The sequence below is a fragment of the Anarhichas minor genome, unplaced genomic scaffold (assembly GCF_050575085.1).
Source record: "Anarhichas minor isolate MPS153535 unplaced genomic scaffold, ASM5057508v1 ptg000042l, whole genome shotgun sequence".
NCBI classification, from domain to species: Eukaryota; Metazoa; Chordata; class Actinopteri; order Perciformes; family Anarhichadidae; genus Anarhichas; species Anarhichas minor.
The window spans coordinates 6325001-6344403 of NW_027466488.1; the positions used below are offsets into that span (position 1 = coordinate 6325001).

Consider the following 19403-nt stretch of genomic DNA (forward strand, 5'->3'; position numbering starts at 1 on the left):
CAAACTGGATGTGTATGCGATAGGTTGAGACCAAAGAATTAAACAGTAAGAGCATCACATTTCTTTTAGCCCTGATATCTCTCACTAGAGTATTCATGTTGCTGCTCTTTGTATTATGCTAATTCGTAGTTCGACATTTACACAGCAGGTATAGTAATCACTATATTATTTGTTTGGGGGGGGGGGGGGGCAAATGGGGCAAGTTCACAGGGTCCTTATTAATAAAGCCAGGATCAAAATCTGGCATATTGTTTCTTAAACCTCTTTATCCTTTGGACCTACAGCCCACACAAGCACAGGCCTTAATTCCTCAGTAATTAGCACCCAGCCAATTGACAGCAATAACCTGTATAGTTGGTGGCGTTAGTCACAGTTGCAGGAATTTACACACATTCTAGGCAGCAGGTAAAGATTGAGAGCACAGAGACATTATTGAAACAGCTTCATCAATCCGCATGCAAACACAATAGTCAGCCATATATAAAAGACTTTGTATGTTGAGCTCAGATTGTATATAACAGGTTGAACTATAAGTAATACACATGCATGATCAGACATTTTGCCATATTTTGACCTCAGCATCACTTCTCAGCCATCAATGAAAATGGCATCATTCCTAAAAATGTGTATTTTAGACTTGATCGTTTTTTCCTTAAGTATTTTGTTCCAAAAGCATCAAGAAAGATTTGAATACTTCAAAAACAACAGTTGTTTACATTAATGTGTTTAATTTTGAAGATTTGGGTCTTGTCTGTAGTGTTCTCCTTGCACAGCAGAATGGATGAATGGAGGATATATGTGGCTACCCACATGGAGCCATTTATCAAGCACAAACAACACATTTGCGGCAGTACCAAACAAAACAAATGCATGAGCGTGCATGTAGAGGTGGTAACAGGGGAGGCAAAGGCACAGAAAAGGTTAACGGATCATATCAATACAATTTGACTGCGTGTGTCTCCTGTGGGCATGAATCACATAAATAAATGTTCGTCAACACGACACAGAAACAACAAACGAGCCCTATATCCTTCAGGACACACTTGAAAACAAAAGGGTGATGCGCACGTCGCCATCAGTTGACGGTCATGGACGCAAGTAGCCGTTAGATGGCTAACTAGCCGTTAGCGGAGCAATACACCGCGCAGAGCTCCGTGAACCGAGCTACTTATTATTCATGTTGTTGTTGTTTGCGGAATATAAATGTTACCTTTATGGATTGTGCTCCAGGAGTAGCGGGGTTGCTGTCGCAGGGCGGTCTGACGGGGAGCACAGCAGCCATATTTCTCTAAATAAAGGCTGCAGCTAGGCTAGCCCACTAGCCACTTCTTCTTCTTGAGAGGTTTTGTGGTCGTTGGCAAACGTACATAACCGCCACCTTCTGGGCTGGAGTGTAGGTTGTGCTTGTAGTAGTTTTGGTGTCTCAATTCTACACACAATAATTACATACTTTGTTGATTTGAATATTATTTTAAGGATATGATTATTACAAACGAAATGTAATGGCATTGAAAGGCGTTTGTGTGTAGAAGCCTCAAAGCGCTGTTAGCTACTCAAACACCACCACCCGGAGGCAGTCTTCAATCATTACCACGCTCGGCTTGGCTTTTATTTTGAAAAAAAAAAGAAAAGAGACTCAAACCACGTACGGGAAGTCGGAGGGAATAATCAGCTGGAATCCGCGGAAATCATCAACAGGACTATTTGCCTTAACTTAGCGAGCTATCCATCCTGTCAACTATCTATTTTTCATTTACTTTCCTATTGCTGTCCAAACGCCACACTGGCGATGTCGGACTCCTACGGTAAGGAGGCTGTTTCGACCAGTAGCGGCCGTTAACGTATTCGCGTAGCCACAGCGCTGGGATGAGGCAGGTGTGCCGAGAGAGCTTTTTTCTCACCGTAAACAGATAGCAGGCAGGCTAACGGGAGGCTGCTGGCCTTTAAATAATGCGATGTCAGCGAAAGTAATACCATAGCGGTTATACGGTAGATTTCACTGTGGCTGTGCGGATAAAATATATCGTCTGTGAAGGTTCCAGGAAGCTGACACCAGAGAAAAGGGATGAGGATGATGGAGCTGGTGGGAAGATCAGACTGAGATGTGTACTCTGTATCATAGTCATAGTACACGAGATGTAGGGGGTACATATGTAGGCGATACTGGTCCGTGGGGGCTACTACTACTGCACACAGTTCCACCGCCATCCATATATGAGAGTGCAAGCATAACTGTATATTTGTACACCCTAAAGCTGTGTATTACTATGCTGTATTCTGTTCATATGTGTTTTAGGACGGTATGTAATTTTGAGGGAAATGGTGACATCAACATATGAGAGCACAAACACACAGAATTAAATATGGTTATTAAGTAATTGTGACCAAGATATGTACTTAGCACAACATTTTACTGTTAATAATAACTTACAAATCCTCTACTGTGAACAACACTGTTTCTACACTATCACAAACATATTTTTGACATTTCTGTACTGCAATGTCTTAATTCATATCAGATGGCTTATATATATATAAGTTGATATCAATATAGCTGTGATAAGCTAATATTGTCCAGATAATATTGGCACAGCTCTGGCTCTAGGTATGACAATCATGATAACAGACAAATATTGTGTCGGATGTATTACACGCTCATTTCTGTGTTCTCTCACCTCAGATTTCCTGTTTAAATTCCTGGTGATTGGGAACGCTGGAACGGGCAAATCCTGTCTGCTGCACCAGTTCATAGAGAAGAGATGTAAGTCGGAAAGATACAACACGCCGTTCGTTATGTACTGTTGACAGACAGTTGCTCTCACCTCTAATGTGAGTGCAGTACTGAAGCGTTTAGTAATCAACACACATCAATTAGATGAGCCTTTTTCAATGTTCGGTAGAGAATTCCAGTTAATGATCAGTGACATGTGCCTTTTCCTCACTGAAAAGACACACTGTAGGTCATCACTATGTATTGCATCTAATAATAAACCCATTTTATTTTGTCTTCCAGTTAAGGATGAATCCAACCACACAATTGGAGTAGAGTTTGGCTCCAAGATCATCAATGTGGTCAACAAAATGGTCAAACTGCAGATTTGGGACACGGCAGGACAAGAAAGGTTCAGGTAGGGAAAAATACATACAAAGCTAATTTAATCCCTTTACCCTCTTTCTTAACACATTTGGACCCTGTGCACATACGTCATTTCTATTCAACCACATGCATACTGTTTAAATCTATTGTACCACACTTGACTGCTCTGGTGAAAGACCGAGGTAACATTTCAGGAACACTGATGTTCTGACGTGTCAAACACACGTGTAAGTACATCTGACGTGTGTGTGTGTCCCTCTCTCTGTCTCTCTCTGTCTCTCTCTGTCTCTGTCTCTCTCTATCTCTTTCTCTCTCTCTATCTCTGTCTCTCTCTCTCCCCCTCTCTCTATCTCTGTCTCTCTCTCTCTCCCCCTCTATCTCTCTCTGTCTCTGTCTCTCTCTCTATCTCTTTCTCTCTCTATCTCTGTCTCTCTCTCTCTCTATCTCTTTCTCTCTGTCTCTCTCTCTCTTTCTCTGTCTCTCTCTCTCTCTCTCTATCTGTCTCTGTCTCTCTCTGTCTCTGTCTCTCTCTATCTCTTTCTCTCTGTCTCTCTCTCTCTTTCTCTGTCTCTCTCTCTCCCCCTCTATCTCTCTGTCTCTCTCTCTCTTTCTCTGTCTCTCTCTCTATCTCTCTCTGTCTCTCTCTGTCTCTGTCTCTCTCTATCTCTCTGTCTCTCTCTCTCTCTCTCTCCCTCTATCTCTCTCTCTCAGGTCTGTGACCAGGAGTTACTACAGAGGTGCAGCAGGAGCTCTGCTGGTCTATGACATCACAAGGTAAATCACTCTAGCCAATCACAGCACATGATTTCAGATTGCCTCGGCATCAGTTCCCCTCTCCTTTCTACAATGTAACCCTTTCTGCCTCTGTACGCTGCAGTCGAGAGACCTACAACGCTCTGACCACATGGCTGAGTGATGCCAGGATGCTGGCCAGTCAGAACATCGTCATCATCCTTTGTGGGAACAAGAAGGACCTGGACGCGGACAGAGAGGTCACGTTCTTGGAGGCTTCCCGCTTCGCTCAGGAGAACGGTAGGCTCAACAGTTTGTGATGTAGTGATGCTTTGATAGTTCCTCTCAAAACCTCTAATAATAACTGGGGGACTAGTTTCTCTCAGGAGAAGGGAGATCCAGGCTTTGACCTGTTATTGTTAGTGGAAGGATTTTTTTTGGCACGTAATCGGCATCTAGCTTTTTCTGAAATTATTGCAATTTACTTTGGTTGTGTAAATAATTATGCTGCTCAGAGTAAATGTATTTTTAAGACTGCTGTGTGTGTTTGTGTGTGTGTGTGTGTCAGAGCTAATGTTCCTGGAGACCAGCGCTCTAACAGGAGAGAACGTTGAAGAGGCCTTTGTCCAGTGCGCTCGGAAAATCCTCAACAAGATAGAGTCAGGTAGGAACTGCCATCCTCACCTATAACCATGACCCCCGACTCTGAATCCCCTCTTATCCTCACAGGATCAGACAGGCTTAGGTATGACTCCAGAGCCTGCACTGTAGCAGTCCTCATCGAGAATCTTCAAAGTGAAAGCCAAAACAACTTAATTCATTATTAAAAAACTATTATTTGCAACAACAAAAAAAATGCCATTTTTTCAGAATTGGTGGAGATCCCAACATGAAGCCCAAATCTCTCACGTCTCTGTCCTCACTCATCTTGTCTGTTGATTTTCAGGCGAGCTGGATCCAGAGAGGATGGGCTCAGGTATCCAGTATGGCGACGCTGCGTTACGACAGCTTCGCTCTCCTCGCCGTGCTCAGCCACAGGGCACCCAGGAGTGTGGCTGCTAGTGGACGCGCCCAGTAACACACACAGACAAGGTGAAAGGGTTTGGACTGTGTGTGCCTTACGTAGGATGATGATATTCATTCTGTTTTATGGCACAGAATATAAGGTCTTTCATTAAGAGAGCCAGAGAAGCGATTTAACATACTGCTCATTACTCTCAGACATTCTTTGTCTGCTGTCACTCATCTTCAGATTTACCCCAGTCTGAAAACAAACTCAGAGTGGAAGGATTCTTTTATTTTCTAAGAGCAGTTTTAGTTTAATCAAAAACGTATTTATTTTACTGCATCTTTGAGACGATTCTGAAAGATGTACATGCTGGTAATCATTCACTAGTCACTTAAAGGATGAGGCTAAAGATATTTTTTATTTTGCTTTTGTCAACTTAGCCCATGAATACACCAATACAATGGGTACACCAATACAATACTTACAGTGCATTTGTCTTCCCTATTTGTCTGTATCAAAAAAACTGGGCACTGTACTTTTTAGGAAACAATACTCAAAAAATAGTGAATACGGTATTTTAGGGGGAGTATTTCCAGCCGCTACAGCAAACTACAGTGCCCATGTCCACCATTGTGAAGACTTTTGTCAGGCAGTGCAATGCTCACTGACGTGCTTTCATTGTTGTTGGACCACAATGTAAGTACAGAGAGTAATAAGCTACATCACCAGACTTACTCTTTTAATGAAGTTGACTTCATTCACACGATATTGGGTCAGCAGGCCCTTTGCTTGCAAACAGGAAGTAGCTCGTACCTCTGCAATTCTTCCCCCAATAATGAGTTAATAAGAGTTGCTCATTGGGTCGATAAGTCTTTGTCTTTGTTCCTTCCCCCAACATGTGTTTAAGTTCTACGTCTCTCTTTGTGTGATCAGTGTGTTTCTGACGGGCTTGTGAAGACCAGGAGAAGAACAGCCACGGGGGACCCAGGGTTCACCTCGCTATGCTGGTGACTCCTCTCCGACCTTTCACCTTTCACACCAATCTTCAGAACTTTTGTTGTCATGGCTCCATTATTGGACCAGACCTTTCCTAGCCCTCCAATCAGGATGTGTATTACTGACATGTATGTAACTTCTCTCTCTCTCTCTTGCTCTCTCTCTTTCTCCGTAACTTCTCTCTCGCTCTCTCTCTCTCTCTCTCTCTCTCCCCCCCCCCACCTTTATACTTATCTGCCCTCACACCTGCTAACCCTACATCTTAGTTTTCTCCCTTATCACTATTCCCATTTACTTTCCATCTTGAATACTGTAAAGACCAGTGTGTAGCGTGTAGGAGGATCTATAGGCTGAAAAAAAATAATAGAAGTCATCTTTCTGTTTTAATCATTTTGTTGCAATCTGCAACCTCAAAGCTAGATCCCACTAAATCCTACACACTGGTCCTTTTTAAAGGAAAAGTTTACATTTTTAGAAATTTCTTTCCTTTTGCATTCAAGAAAGAAGAAGTAACATGTTAATTAGACAGCTTTTAAGGCGTTATGAGGTGGATTTTGGAATTTTAGATCTAGCTAGGCTAACCAAGTCTGCTTCTTCGCCTCCTGGCCCCAGATTAATACTTGATACATTGTATCAATTTTCTCACATAATTCTTGGCATGACTTTTTTCTTTTGTCAAACTACATGCATATCCAAAAGCCTCCCCTACTATGGAAGTTCTCTTTGCTACACAACGGCTCCGATTGCCTGTTAACTTCCTGTTTTAAACACACCACAATACATTTTGCACTCCCTGCATCCCGTCTTACACACTTACTCTCCCAGTAAAGTATCTCTCCGAATCTCCTCCGTTGCCCTACAGCATCTTGTACACTGTACAGTGTTTCTGTATATAGACTGACGCATGTATTCTCAAACAGAATATCAGAGTATTTCATTATGAAGAGATATTATATGTATATTAAAGTAGATATCATATCCAGCATCTGTTTTATGCTCCAGTGTATTAATAACATGATAAGCCACAATACACTGGCAACATGTAAGCAGTATAGATGGGCAGTACTGTTTGTGACTGGGACAAGCTGATGTGGATTATATTATGGATTTACATGTTTACGTGGGAAAATGCTGTTTTATCATTGTCAAGATTATAGATTGCAAAAAAGAAATATAGAAATATTATGATCAATGGAGTGTGAAAGTCACATGTCATCTTTTAATTTACAGTGGCATGCTCAGCATTTAACATTCAGTTAAATGAAACACTCCTTTTATCCAAAAGAATCCAATGACTGATCCCTCTCATTTATAAGTGACGCCTGTTTACATGAATGCCTCACTGACTGCCTGCAGCTGTGGGGTAACACTGAATGCATTTCAAGTTTTAGCAACAGTATGAAACTATCTGATGTGTGTTTGATTTTTATTTGTCTCCAAAGATATTTGATGCTCAGTTCAGCCACATGAAGCTCTCGACACAAAACAATTCAACTGGGGAATTTCTTTGAAGAATTAGGTTTAGGTGTGTTTTGCGTAGGTGTATTCAAGCATCACAACAACACATTTATGTTTTTATTATTTATAACATTTTAGACCCTTGACAATTATGCATTATGTTTAAATCAAGCACACTTCAAACTGTAGAAATATTTAAAATTAGAATTCATCTTTGGGTGGCTTTGGCTGCTCCACGTCAGGTCGCCGTCTTGTGTTTATGTCATCAAGTCCTTTGTCTATTTATGTCTGTTTTTCTCTTGTCATTATGAATATCATGGATTTTTAATTTATTGTGTATAATAAAAGCATATGTTTTTAAAATAAAAACTACGACAAATATAGCACTGTCTTTGAAAAGCAGCTTTTGTTGGTTTAATCCATGTTTTTGTTGATGGTTTTTCTTTAAAGAGATTTCATTTCTTAGTTTTCTGAATAATATGTGTAGTTTGGTGGAGATGAACAGATGCAAAAAAAGTGATTTATTAAAAAGCTTTGCACCACACCATTTAACTTCTTTTCCTCCAAATAAAATATGTACACAAGTCAGTTTAAAGCCTAAGATTTAAACATAGAAATGTTAAGTATCATGCCATTTTACAATTACAGTATTCTGTAATTGTCCCTTATGTCATCAATTATATATGTGAGGAACAGCAGAAGCTTTTCCACTAAAACCAGACTCGACACTGTGGAGTTTGTCAAGAAGTGAGATGAAAATACTCCTGGTGCCTTATTGGTCATAAACTCTATTTCTTCTCCACTTTGCCTGATTCAATTTATTGAGTAGGATGATCATATGTGATGACTGCTATACATTATCAAAAATGTCCCTTTTTTTCTGCACAATATTCACATCAATAACATCAATACATACAGTTGTGCAAAGGAGAAAAAGTCTTTTCTCCAGTTTTTATGGAACGACTACTGACACAAGGACACAGAGGGATCTGATTCTCATAAAAACACCAGATCTATTACACAAAGGATTAAAAGTCCATTTTTGTTTTCTTATGTAAGTAGATTCAAATGATGAACAAATTACACAAAAAGCCAAATAGGTAGCAAGGAATTCTGTATCTACATTAATATCTACACATTATTTCAGAAAGGTGACTAATTATCAAAGTGCTGTGGTGCTCCTGCTTTAGAGCATAAACTGCTTGAAGAAGTAAACAGTAAATCAGGAATATGTGTTCATGTACTTCTGACGGTCATCTAGGCGTCAGCTTAATGTCTGCTGTTGTTTTGGTTCTAAAGCAGAAACAGTCATGATAAAGATATTTGGCCTCAAAAATTGATTGTTATGCTTCGCAGGAACCTGAACCTGACTTTTTTAAATGTTTTTTTTTGTTATAGAGTCCCATGATGAGTCAGTGTATAACAGAAACTCTGCAGTATCCACAGTACCACAGAAACACAATGTTCAGTCATCCAAAAGTCAAATAGGTATGTTCACATTACTGTAAGTGCACATTAACACAACTAAACAACAAACACAAATGTTGTTGTGAAACTATTTTTAGTCAATAACACTGTCCGTTCATTCGAGCCCTCCGGCCACACCCGCCTGTCGCTATCATGCAAAAAGCTCGTGAGAAAATGTGTCACATCACACAATTGTGATTTTACACAGAGTTTGAGTTTGACGGAGTGTGATTCACTATTTATCTAAAGATTGATCCATGAACTGTTACAAAACTCATTAAATCTACAAGACCCAGGTCACAGCGATAAGTGATCTGAAAATAAAAAGCTGTAAAAGTCTTTTCCAGACATATTTCTGAAAGTGTGTTTGGTTTTGTCTACATGTGTTTGTCTATAAATTAGATCTCAGAAGCGTTTTTAAGAACATGGCTGACTCTATCCAGACACGCTGCCATGTGCCTTCACTACTCCTGTGTTAGTCCACTGTGGTTTGATATCCCTGTATCAAAGACATGGACACGTCTTGTATAGCCTCTGTTTAGCAAAATATGGCTGTAAAAGGCATTTTAGACTCTTCATTCTAATCAAAATATCTGCATTCAGTAGACGAATCCACAAAGTATACTTACACTTTCAAATCATCTCTTACAAGAGTCTCTTATACCCTGTAAAATGGTTGTTGTTGTGCATATATATTAAAATTGATTCACGTAAAAACACGAAAGTACACATCTGGAGGAATAAGCCACACAGTGAATTTAAAAGTTTTGTCAGTTTACATCCTGAATGCGGGTGTAATACACATTTTGGAGCCTTTGTATGAATCAATCCACCCCATGCTCTATTCTACAGCTATGGATATTTAAACTTCAAGGGTAGTAGGCAATAATGGCTTTAACTTTGTATTTTTGTCTGGAATCACCCTGATGTAAGTATTTTGAGTGTGTGTATGTAAGTGTCCTATCGTGAGCGAGCAGAGAAGCAGCGCATGTACTCGGTGAGCCAGGGGTTGAATTCTGGTTGAACCAACTTTCTGGCCTTGTCCAGATCGGCAGACTTGGTTCTCCGCCGCTCAGTCTTCTGGGTCTGCATCTGACGCTCCACCTCCCGCCGGATCTTAGCACGAAGAGCCGACTCGTGGATCTACCGGGAGAATAAACGTCATGATAAACTTGTGCTCAGTCACAACACAGCGTGTCACCGGTAGATCCCCAGAAATAACTATTACCTCAGTAGTAGAAGCTGCAGCGCCAACATTGTGTGTTTTCCTGCTTGCCGTGTCAGCATCCTTCTCTCCTGAACCGTACAGAGCAAAAGGATGTCTGCCGTCCTTACTGTCGTCCCTGGGCGGCCGCGTTGGTGCAGGCCTGACCCGCTGGGAGCGCCATGTTTGCTTTGAGGATTTGGAGGGTTTACTCTGCTCTGGTCTGGCTCCTCCAGTGTCTCTCTCTACAAATAGAAAATACAAACAGGTTAAAGCAGCACAGAAATACACAATAAAACTGGTCAATTCAAATGTGTATGCAGTAAATTCCTTGGAGAAAAATGATCTGCAAGAAACTAAGCAATGCAGAGATACAATATCTCTGTCAAGATTTATGAATGAATCGTGAGGCTGTCCTGGATCACTCTGCTTCCCCAATTTGATATATTGTGTGTTACTTGTTTAACAATGTGATGCTATTATTATTAATAGCAAAATTGTGCTACTCTCTATATAATAAGGGAGCATTGGGTGAAACTTCCATCACCTCTCATATGTTTGTAGTAAATCCCATGAATGTAGTTTTGTTTATTTGTATGAGCTGTGACGGCCGTGCTGCTCCCGTGCAGTAGGTGGCCCTGTTGGTGTGTTTTTTGGTTGTCTGTTGCAGGTGCTGAATGGAGGGTGTCTATATTTGACATGTAATTTTGAGTTTTGCAGAGGTTTTTTTAAATAGTTGTGTCAACAAAAAACGTATAAATCATTGATGAAATATGAACTTTATATTAGGACCTACCCAGTCTAAATCACTGTAAAGCTATAATGTGTAGAATAAGCTCTGAGTAGCTTCAAATTAAGCTTTTAGTCATTTTGCTATACAATGTTTTTTCTTTTCGTCCCCGCGTGGGGGAAGTCGGCCTCTCTGCCATCACCCTACTACTCATCACATCTATGTTTTCTTCTTTACCTCCGTCTTGACTGTGAGTCCGCTCCTCTCTCTCCTCCTCCGGTACTTCTGTCTCTCTGGCACCTTTAAGCTGAGAGCCTGAGAGGAGTGAATGTCATATGTTACAGAAGAGTAGCTTGTGAACATCCCAATATGTTGTACAGTCCTTAAATCACATGTACCATGGACTGCAGACCCATTCTCCTCCTTTGGAAGGGGAAGCCTGGGTACGGTCCCAGTGGCTCTGCTCAGCTGCTCCTGCTGTCTGTCCATCCTCGCCCCCTCACACTCCTCCAACTCCACCTCCGTCCTGTCTCTGCTGGTCTCGGGCCCTACCTGGTTCTTACTGGGAGGGGGGGGACTTCTTCCTCCGGAGTCTGAATCACTGTCGGAGCCACTCCAGAACCAGGGGTTGTGTGTATGCTCCAGCAGCCTGCGGGTCAGCCTGTACTTCAGCATCTCCTCGTAACACTTACTGTAGGTCTCCCATTTGGGGTCTTTGAATTTCTTCATGTACTCCGAGCGGATCCTCTTGGTCACCATCTTGAACTGAAATCCATCAACAGACCGCAAAAGCTGTAAAGATTCTCCAATTTCGTGAAAAGCTACCGTTGCTTAGATAAATGAGATAAATCAATATCACAGTGCAGGAAGAGGCAAAAAGCCAACTGGGCTTATTTCAAACCTCCACCTATATAATATTACAATGTTACAATATTACAGAGAACATAAAATGAATATGCATAAACTTCACACACACACACATAACAGGTCTATGAGGTGTGTAATGTTATACTATATTTGCAGTAACAACTGTGTTATAACCTAAAACAAAGCATTCGCAAACACCAGCTACGATGTTTTCAACGTTCGCAGGTCTTTTGAGGATCCGTGTCACCGCCAGACATTTAAACTGTAACATGTAAACCGTTAGAACCAATGGCAGAGCAGCTGGAGGCTTCCCCCGGCTACAACACCCGCCTACTTCCTCTTCTCCCCGAAGCTGGTTGGCCTCGCTGGGCTCCTGTGGGCAGACATACGAGTCTAGTTTTGGGGAGATAAATAATTTGGGTTTATGTTCTGTAAACTCAATCGGCGTCGCACTGTTAAAACTGGCCGAAGTCTGAATTATCCATTACAACGTTAACTGCAGAAATTCTTGAACGTGATGACGTAGGAGTCATCTCGTCCTCTGATTGGCTCCAGCGATCTAAACGAGTATATTCAGAATTAAAGGTCAGCCCAACCGTAGTTATTGTATGAAAACACTTGAGGCGTTGTGCTACAAATCACTGAAACTGTATTTTTGAATTACTGAAATACGACGCTGTTGTATCCAAAGGCTTTGAAAAAATGCGCACATAAAATCGTCGCCATGGATTGTGTCATATCAACTACCTACAACACAGTAACAGTGTCAATATATTGGTTAAACAATTAGCCCGTTACTCATTATGCTCATCATCATAACAGATGTGTCCGTGTTAATGAAAGATGTGAGTAAATCATGTGATAATATAGAGCACCAATACTCGCATCAGCGCTTGCAGATAACAACCAAAACGTATTAATATATCACTCACAATCCATCCCCCCCTCATCTAGAACGGTGCATGGCTTGACAGCAGAAATTCAGTGCTGTAAGAGTCTAAATGTGTGTACAGTAAATATACTTACACCGGGCTCGGATTTCACGGAAGCAAAGCAGAACAGATGGCGCTCACGGTGCTGCTGTAATCTTGGCTGCGTCTCTTAGCTCCGCCCGCGTGAAGACGCTTTTAAAAAGCCAAACACCCGCAACAGGTGGCCCGGACCGGGATGTCAGCAATACGGTCGGGGCGTTTATGAATGACTTTTGCCGATAATCATTTCTATCAGACGGTGAAATATGATGAAAAGACGATTATTTTACTGTATTTAGACACAAGGCATATATTCAACAACTATTAGAGCTTAATTGAGTCACCTGTTGCTTGTTAAATTGGGCTAAACAGTGCTTTACTTTGCCGCCAATGGCCCCAAAAAGTATATACCACTATACCCATCTTAATATTTAGGCACTTAGGCTGCATTTGTCTTGTATATGTCTACCTGTAACCGAGGGGTTAAGAAATATAAATACGGGTGTTAGGCTTGGCGATAGATCAATATAAATGATGTGGGCACAGGGTGGTGCGCCCCCAACATACTATATTGTGCTTTGAGGCTAGACCCAAAGCCCGCACCCAGTTAACCTGATGAGCTTATGCATATATGGTAGGGCTGCGGGTCTGGCCTTGTCTAAAGATGGTCTGGGAGCCGGAGCTGCTCGTAGGCTCGTGCAGGGCAGACAGCTCAACGGGATTCAGAGCCGGGTGTCGGGTGTCCCTGATCCGCTCGGTCTAAAGCGAGCTGCTGCTGCTTCCCTGGCACATTCCTGGCAAGTCAGACTCCGACTGTCGGACCTTAGGCGTCACCTTTCACTACCTCTGTCGCCCAGAAGCCCCCAGCCAGCAGTGACTGATGGGACAGAGAAAGACACCCTCCCTCCTCCTCGTCCGTCCAGAGCCGTGGTAACACCCCTATCGACCTCTATGAACTGCCCCTGGCACCTGATCAGCCGATTGGTTTATGCGGTATAAAGTGTGTCAGGTACACTTGTGCTCAAGCCCTTAAGCCTCTCCCGGACTTCATTGTTGTGACGCTTTTGGTTATTACTCCCCCAAATGAATAAGACTTTCATGGTTTTGAGGGCAGATTGGTTTTTGAATACCTCTATGTTAAATCGTCCACATTCCAGTATTTCTATTTCCCCAAAGCTTTTGTTTTTCCCCCTCTCCCCCTACCCTCCCTCTAATAGAAAAACAAGGCCAGGGTCAGCAATACCAAATAATGGACTTTAATAAATTATCAATATGTATATACACTTACATTCACATGTGTTGGAAAACATGTTGTTATTCTTTTTTATTAAAGTTTTCTTTTGGGTGGATGCATGGTTCAGTGGTGGATTTCACAGCCTTTCTCTGTGCAACACAGACAACAAACAGCTAAACAATATGCACATTTTAAAAGAATAAAAAATGCATATGAATGTCAACAGCGCAGACAGACAGTCCATTGACAGCAGAGTGTTGCTGTGCCGCAGAGGGTGATCCTCCGTCTTGCTTGATCTCCAGATAGCTGGTGGTGGAGATGAAGGTGGATGATTTAGAAGCACTTCCTGTGGACAATGCTGGGACCTGCCTCGTCGTACTCCTGCTTGGAAATCCACATCTGCTGGAAGGTGGACAGGGAAGCCAGGATGGAGCCACCGATCCAGACGGAGTATTTCCTCTCGGGGGGGGCAATGATCTGGAGGAGAGGGAGGGAGACAAAATGGATCAGTCAAGCGCCAGTGCTTCACATTTGTCATGCGTAATCATTCAATTAAAATATTTCAATTTGGGGATGAACTGTAATGTTTTTGGTATCATAATATGTACCTTGATCTTCATGGTGCTGGGAGCCAGAGCAGTAATCTCCTTCTGCATACGGTCAGCAATACCAGGGTACATGGTGGTACCACCGGAGAGCACATTGTTGGCGTACAGATCCTTACGGATGTCAATGTCGCACTTCATGATGCTGTTGTAGGCGGTCTCATGGATACCGGCAGACTCCATACCTGGTCAGGTGAGAGAGACAAGTGTTAAGAGGAGAGGGGTATCTAGTTTGGCGCAATATCTACTGTGCGTACTAAGAGAATAAATAAAGGATTATATGACGTACCAATGAAGGAAGGCTGGAAGAGGGTCTCAGGGCAACGGAACCTCTCGTTTCCGATGGTGATGACCTGACCGTCGGGAAGCTCGTAGCTCTTCTCGAGGGAGGAGGAGGAGGCAGCGGTGGCCATCTCGTTCTCAAAGTCCAGAGCCACATAGCACAGCTTCTCCTTGATGTCACGCACGATCTCACGCTCAGCTGTTGGGAGACAAGTTGATGAGAGTTTGTCCGGAGTGACAAACAAACCACAGACACCGTGTGCGTAATTAAGTGCGCTGATCTACAAAAGTTACAAAAGCTGGAAAAAATGTTCTGTTTTCTTAAACACACGTTCCGTTTTCACCAAGTCTGTTAATCGATTTTAATAATTAATTTAGTAAGCCTAATTTTCTGTAGCATTGTCGGGCACTGTGCGCACACAGGCAGCAATAGGCCACACGCCGCTTTTAGGTTTTGTTGTTGTTGGTCAGGCTGCTGTTACATTTTGTTGCTATAGCAAAACTGCTGGTCAAATAAAATATGAAGTTCGATAATAATTTAGATTCCACTTTGTCTGCCTAAAAGCTGGTCTAGGGTTGCTTCTTTCTTTCAGGTGCTTTGTTATTGGAGTAGGCCGAGTTCCTCACCGGTGGTCACGAAAGAGTAGCCACGCTCAGTCAGGATCTTCATCAGGTAGTCGGTCAGGTCGCGACCAGCCAAGTCCAGACGCATGATGGCGTGGGGCAGGGCGTAACCCTCATAGACTGGGACGTTGTGGGTCACACCATCACCAGCATCCAGCACAATACCTGGGGAGAGGCAAGGCTAGAGTTTAGTAGAGTCCAGACGACAAAAAGGTCCACAAACATGTTATGTTTGAGCGTAAAAGTGTGCCTGAAGTGGGTGCTTGAATGAGAATTTACAAATACAGACTGAATAAGGTCATAAATGTCATAAGGGCCATAAAAGAGAATTAACAGTCCCAGAAAGGCTGGCCGACTGTGCGTAAAAGTAGTGCGCAAAATGGGCACCATGGCGAAAGGGCGCCTTATTAATAGCTCAGTTGATATTATGTGTTGCAATTGTTGTATAGTTGTATTAGTTACATAAGTCAGTTACATTATATATTCTATAATAAAGGCTACTGTCTCTTTGTATTATGTGAATCTGTGCGATGAGTAGCAGCTGTTTGTTGTTGTCAGTCTTACCGGTGGTACGGCCGGAAGCGTACAGGGACAGCACAGCCTGGATGGCCACATACATGGCGGGGACGTTGAAGGTCTCAAACATGATCTGGGTCATCTTCTCTCTGTTGGCTTTGGGGTTCAGGGGGGCTTCAGTGAGCAGGGTGGGGTGCTCCTCGGGTGCCACTCTCAGCTCGTTGTAGAAGGTGTGGTGCCAGATCTTCTCCATGTCGTCCCAGTTGGTGATGATACCATGCTCGATGGGGTACTTCAGAGTCAGGATACCCCTCTTGCTCTGGGCCTCGTCGCCGACGTAGGAGTCCTTCTGACCCATACCGACCATGACACCCTGAAGGGGGAGGAGAGGGCAAGATAATGGAAAGGTTACGTCAAATTATCCAAACAGAGGTATGACCTTCTCCTGGCCAGATTAAAGTCTTTACTGTGTGATGCAAAAGGCACGTTGACCATTGCGTGAATGTGCCAAATAACAGCGTGGCCCACAGGGACATGACAGAGAGTAATTGTGTGACTGTCGCTACATTTGTGACTAATTTAGTCTCAAAGAGTCAAAGGCCACATTGCTGGTGCTAAAAGGAGCACATTTACATGGCTCACGACACATAATGCCACGCTGTTATCGCCTATTATTATCTAACTGTACAAAACAACTAAATTCTAACACTAAAATATCTAAATCTCAGTTAAATTAATTATTCACTCCAGTAGGAGTCAAAAGAGTGTGTAACTGCCTGTAAGAGTGTCAAAATTATTTTTCTGTAAAATATAGTGTAAACCGAATTGTTTTTCTATATTGGATGAATGGTGTAATTATTACAGTAATCGTTTTTCATAACCTACAATCAGAAAGCATACTTCTAGTTAGTCTCTCCTATCATTATCAATGGGAATTTTCTCTGCTGTTTACCTGGTGACGGGGGCGGCCGACGATGGAGGGGAACACGGCCCTGGGGGCATCGTCTCCGGCGAAGCCAGCCTTTACAAGACCGGAGCCATTGTCGCACACAAGGGCGGTAGTTTCTTCGTCGTCACACATGTTGGATTCTGTAAGAGAGGAGGGGAAGAAAAAGAGTTCAACTCACTAAATCAAATCCACGTGGTGAAACATACTGTGAGACAGAAATGAATCTCAAACATAAATTTTGGTTTACTCGTTTCTAGTTTCCTACAAGCTCACACCAGGTGTCTTACATTTAGAAACTAATAGGCAAAAAACATTTTTTTAAATAATAATTAACATTTGCTGGAGCATGAACATGGTTTGGCCCATGCCTTGCGCTAAACGTTTCCATAACACACTGACAGCCGGCTATTACGCACGGTGTATTCGCAAGTATACAAATCACATTGAAAGTAAAGCATTTGGAACTTCTCTATTTTTTGTTCTTCAGACATGTTTCTGAATTTGTCTCGACTAATAATCTGTCCTCTATATCTATATTATTCTAAATGTCCCTTAAGCAAAATAAAAGATCTGAGGTTTGCTAAAGTTCAGGTAAATCTACAAGCAATCTCTCTTTTCTCATTATCAACTTTCTCAGGTACACTATTCTGGATTTTTAATTGGTCTAAAGGTGCATTGCGTCTTGCTGCATCAGCACCATCTCCGGATTCAGTGTTGCACCTGTGAAGATGCTGAAACCAACTACTTCATTCTACTTGATCTATCTATCTATCTTTCCATAAAATCACAGCAAGGGTAGTTCAGATTAGAGCTTCTCCTGCCCAGCACCGTATTTATATTATACCACTCAGCCTACACTATTTACAAAAAGTCCTTCTCTTCTTCAGCATCAGGCCTACAGTTAATCATATCCTCCAGTGGAGTTGCTCATGTTGGCTCCAGTGGTATCTGGTCCAAGGCGTCCTGTCCCTGGCAGTCCTGCCTAACTTCTGCTCCAGTATGCTCCATTACTGTTCTGGTTAAGGCCTAGTCTTGTGTCCCAACCTGGATGGGAGGCTTCAGGAGTTCTAGCAGGGTCTTACCTTAGGAGTGTGTCTGCGGCTCGGAGAGAAAGACCCAACCAATGCTATTGCTGAACCAGCTACAATCTTCCTTGCTGCCGGTCCACCTTATATACCCAACCTCCACCATTCACAAACCTCAGCACTAGACCCGATCCCGGCCCTCTGCCATATTAGGATGCTGACAGGCCGAGGGTGAGGAGTGGGTGGGGTGTAGCGCGGAGGCGGAGGGAGCTCCATCCATTAGGTTTGAGTAGAGGGTCCGGACTGACGCTGCGCGTCCCCGACGAGGAGAGAGCGCGCGCCATATATGGAACTGTCGCTTTGACCTACCATCGAGCCTCGACAGCCGTAAAAGGAGCGCGCGGTTCAGTGGGGGTTTTCTAGGGGAGACGCCAGTTGTTACCAACCAGGGTTGTAGATTTGCTGCTAGTAGGCCTCATCCAGCCTTAAAATTGGAAAATGCTGCCCTCATCTGAACAGATTTAGACCAGAGTGAGAGCCAGGGCCCGAACTACTGACCGACAGATCAACCAACGGTGCTGCAGCCTGAAAGTTCCAATTAAGAGTTCAATTCACGATATGGTGATCAATAGATGACACAAGTAATCTGATCAAAACTGAGATTGAAGATTTGGTGTGTAACAGTTAATATGTGCTGCTTCATCATTCCTGTCATGAAAGTTCAGTAATAATAACAATAAAAACAGTAGACTATTTGTAATTGATTGCATTAAATGCTGCAGCCCGATTAACTCCAGCTTGCATAAAGTTGAGCTCAATATGGCATAGACAACCGAAGGCCTTTTTGCATCTATAGATTGTAAGTATATTTGTATTTATTTAGCATGTTATGATTATATGATAATGATAATGATGATAATTATGATAATACCAATACTATTATTGGTGGGTATGCACAGAAGATCGTGTTCTTCTACAGTAAGATATTGCAAACTGGAATCCCTTTTCTTAATCATGCTACACTTTAACAATTTGTTTAATTCATTCATTCTGCAGACCACGTGGTCTATTATTCTGCAGACCACGTGGTCTGATATTCACACAGGTCCACACAGTCTTATTGAATAAATAAGGAGAGAACCCCTCAAACAGCCAACAGCTGAAACCGTATCTGCAGGGGCTACTCTGCTCTGTCACTGGAGCAGTTGGATTAATTATAACTCCAACGGAGGAGGGGGAGCTTGTGCTCATGTGCACGTGTGCATGTGGGAGTGAGAAATGGAGTGTGTGTACATGCATGCACATGTATGTTTGTGTGTGTTTTATGGCATGAGACATAACAAGGAGTGGAAGAGGTGGTGCCAAGGAACTTATAATAAACTCAAAGGAAGTGAGGAATGACAGGAACAGGGAGAAGTACAGAGAAAAAACACAGACACATCTAAAGACATAGAGAGAAAATTAGGCTTGATTTGGTAAATAAACGGAGCAGAGGCACAGAGAGACAACTCAAGGAATCTGCTTTAGCAAGGAATCCCCAGTTGTCCCTAGGTAATGACACCTGGGGACAACTGGGGATTCCTTGCTAAAGCAAATAATGTTGCAAAGTAAGATACAATCCATGCAAATTAGCACCG

General features: G+C 42.6%; 4 protein-coding genes across 5 annotated transcripts in view; 1 reads left to right on the forward strand and 3 right to left on the reverse strand.

The window, feature by feature from the left end:
- The window catches only part of phf10 (PHD finger protein 10), an 11030-nt gene extending 9665 nt beyond the window's left edge, over positions 1-1365 (reverse strand). Inside the window, exon 1 of the mRNA XM_076109973.1 lies at positions 1211-1365. Coding sequence (XP_075966088.1) covers positions 1211-1282 — 72 coding nt within the window. The 5' untranslated portion in view covers positions 1283-1365. The remainder of the gene's footprint in view (positions 1-1210) is intronic.
- Positions 1366-1618: 253 nt separating this feature from the next.
- On the forward strand, positions 1619-7694 carry rab4a (RAB4a, member RAS oncogene family). The gene is made up of 8 exons (XM_076109981.1): positions 1619-1805; positions 2681-2761; positions 3014-3128; positions 3809-3871; positions 3975-4129; positions 4398-4493; positions 4776-4921; positions 5772-7694. The coding sequence occupies exons 1-7, from the start codon at positions 1790-1792 to the stop codon at positions 4889-4891; spliced, it is 642 nt and encodes a 213-aa protein (XP_075966096.1). The 5' UTR covers positions 1619-1789; the 3' UTR covers positions 4892-4921; positions 5772-7694.
- A 104-nt stretch (positions 7695-7798) lies between these two features.
- ccsapb (centriole, cilia and spindle-associated protein b) lies at positions 7799-12676 on the reverse strand. Of its 2 annotated transcripts, XM_076109976.1 has the most exons (5): positions 12587-12676; positions 11092-11458; positions 10931-11008; positions 9988-10208; positions 7799-9902 (listed from the first exon to the last, which is right to left on the reverse strand). In XM_076109976.1, the coding sequence occupies exons 2-5, from the start codon at positions 11450-11452 to the stop codon at positions 9720-9722; spliced, it is 843 nt and encodes a 280-aa protein (XP_075966091.1). In that variant the 5' UTR covers positions 11453-11458; positions 12587-12676; the 3' UTR covers positions 7799-9719. The 2 variants fall into 2 exon arrangements, with proteins under 2 accessions (XP_075966091.1, XP_075966092.1); XM_076109977.1 differs by lacking the exon at positions 12587-12676 and having other exon boundaries at positions 11092-12155.
- A 1095-nt stretch (positions 12677-13771) lies between these two features.
- acta1b (actin alpha 1, skeletal muscle b) lies at positions 13772-17875 on the reverse strand. Its single transcript, XM_076110130.1, has 7 exons — positions 17824-17875; positions 16745-16881; positions 15841-16165; positions 15280-15441; positions 14660-14851; positions 14374-14555; positions 13772-14242 (listed from the first exon to the last, which is right to left on the reverse strand). Exons 2-7 carry the CDS (start codon positions 16871-16873, stop codon positions 14099-14101), a joined length of 1134 nt encoding a protein of 377 aa, XP_075966245.1. The 5' UTR covers positions 16874-16881; positions 17824-17875; the 3' UTR covers positions 13772-14098.
- Between the last annotated feature and the right edge of the window lie 1528 nt (positions 17876-19403).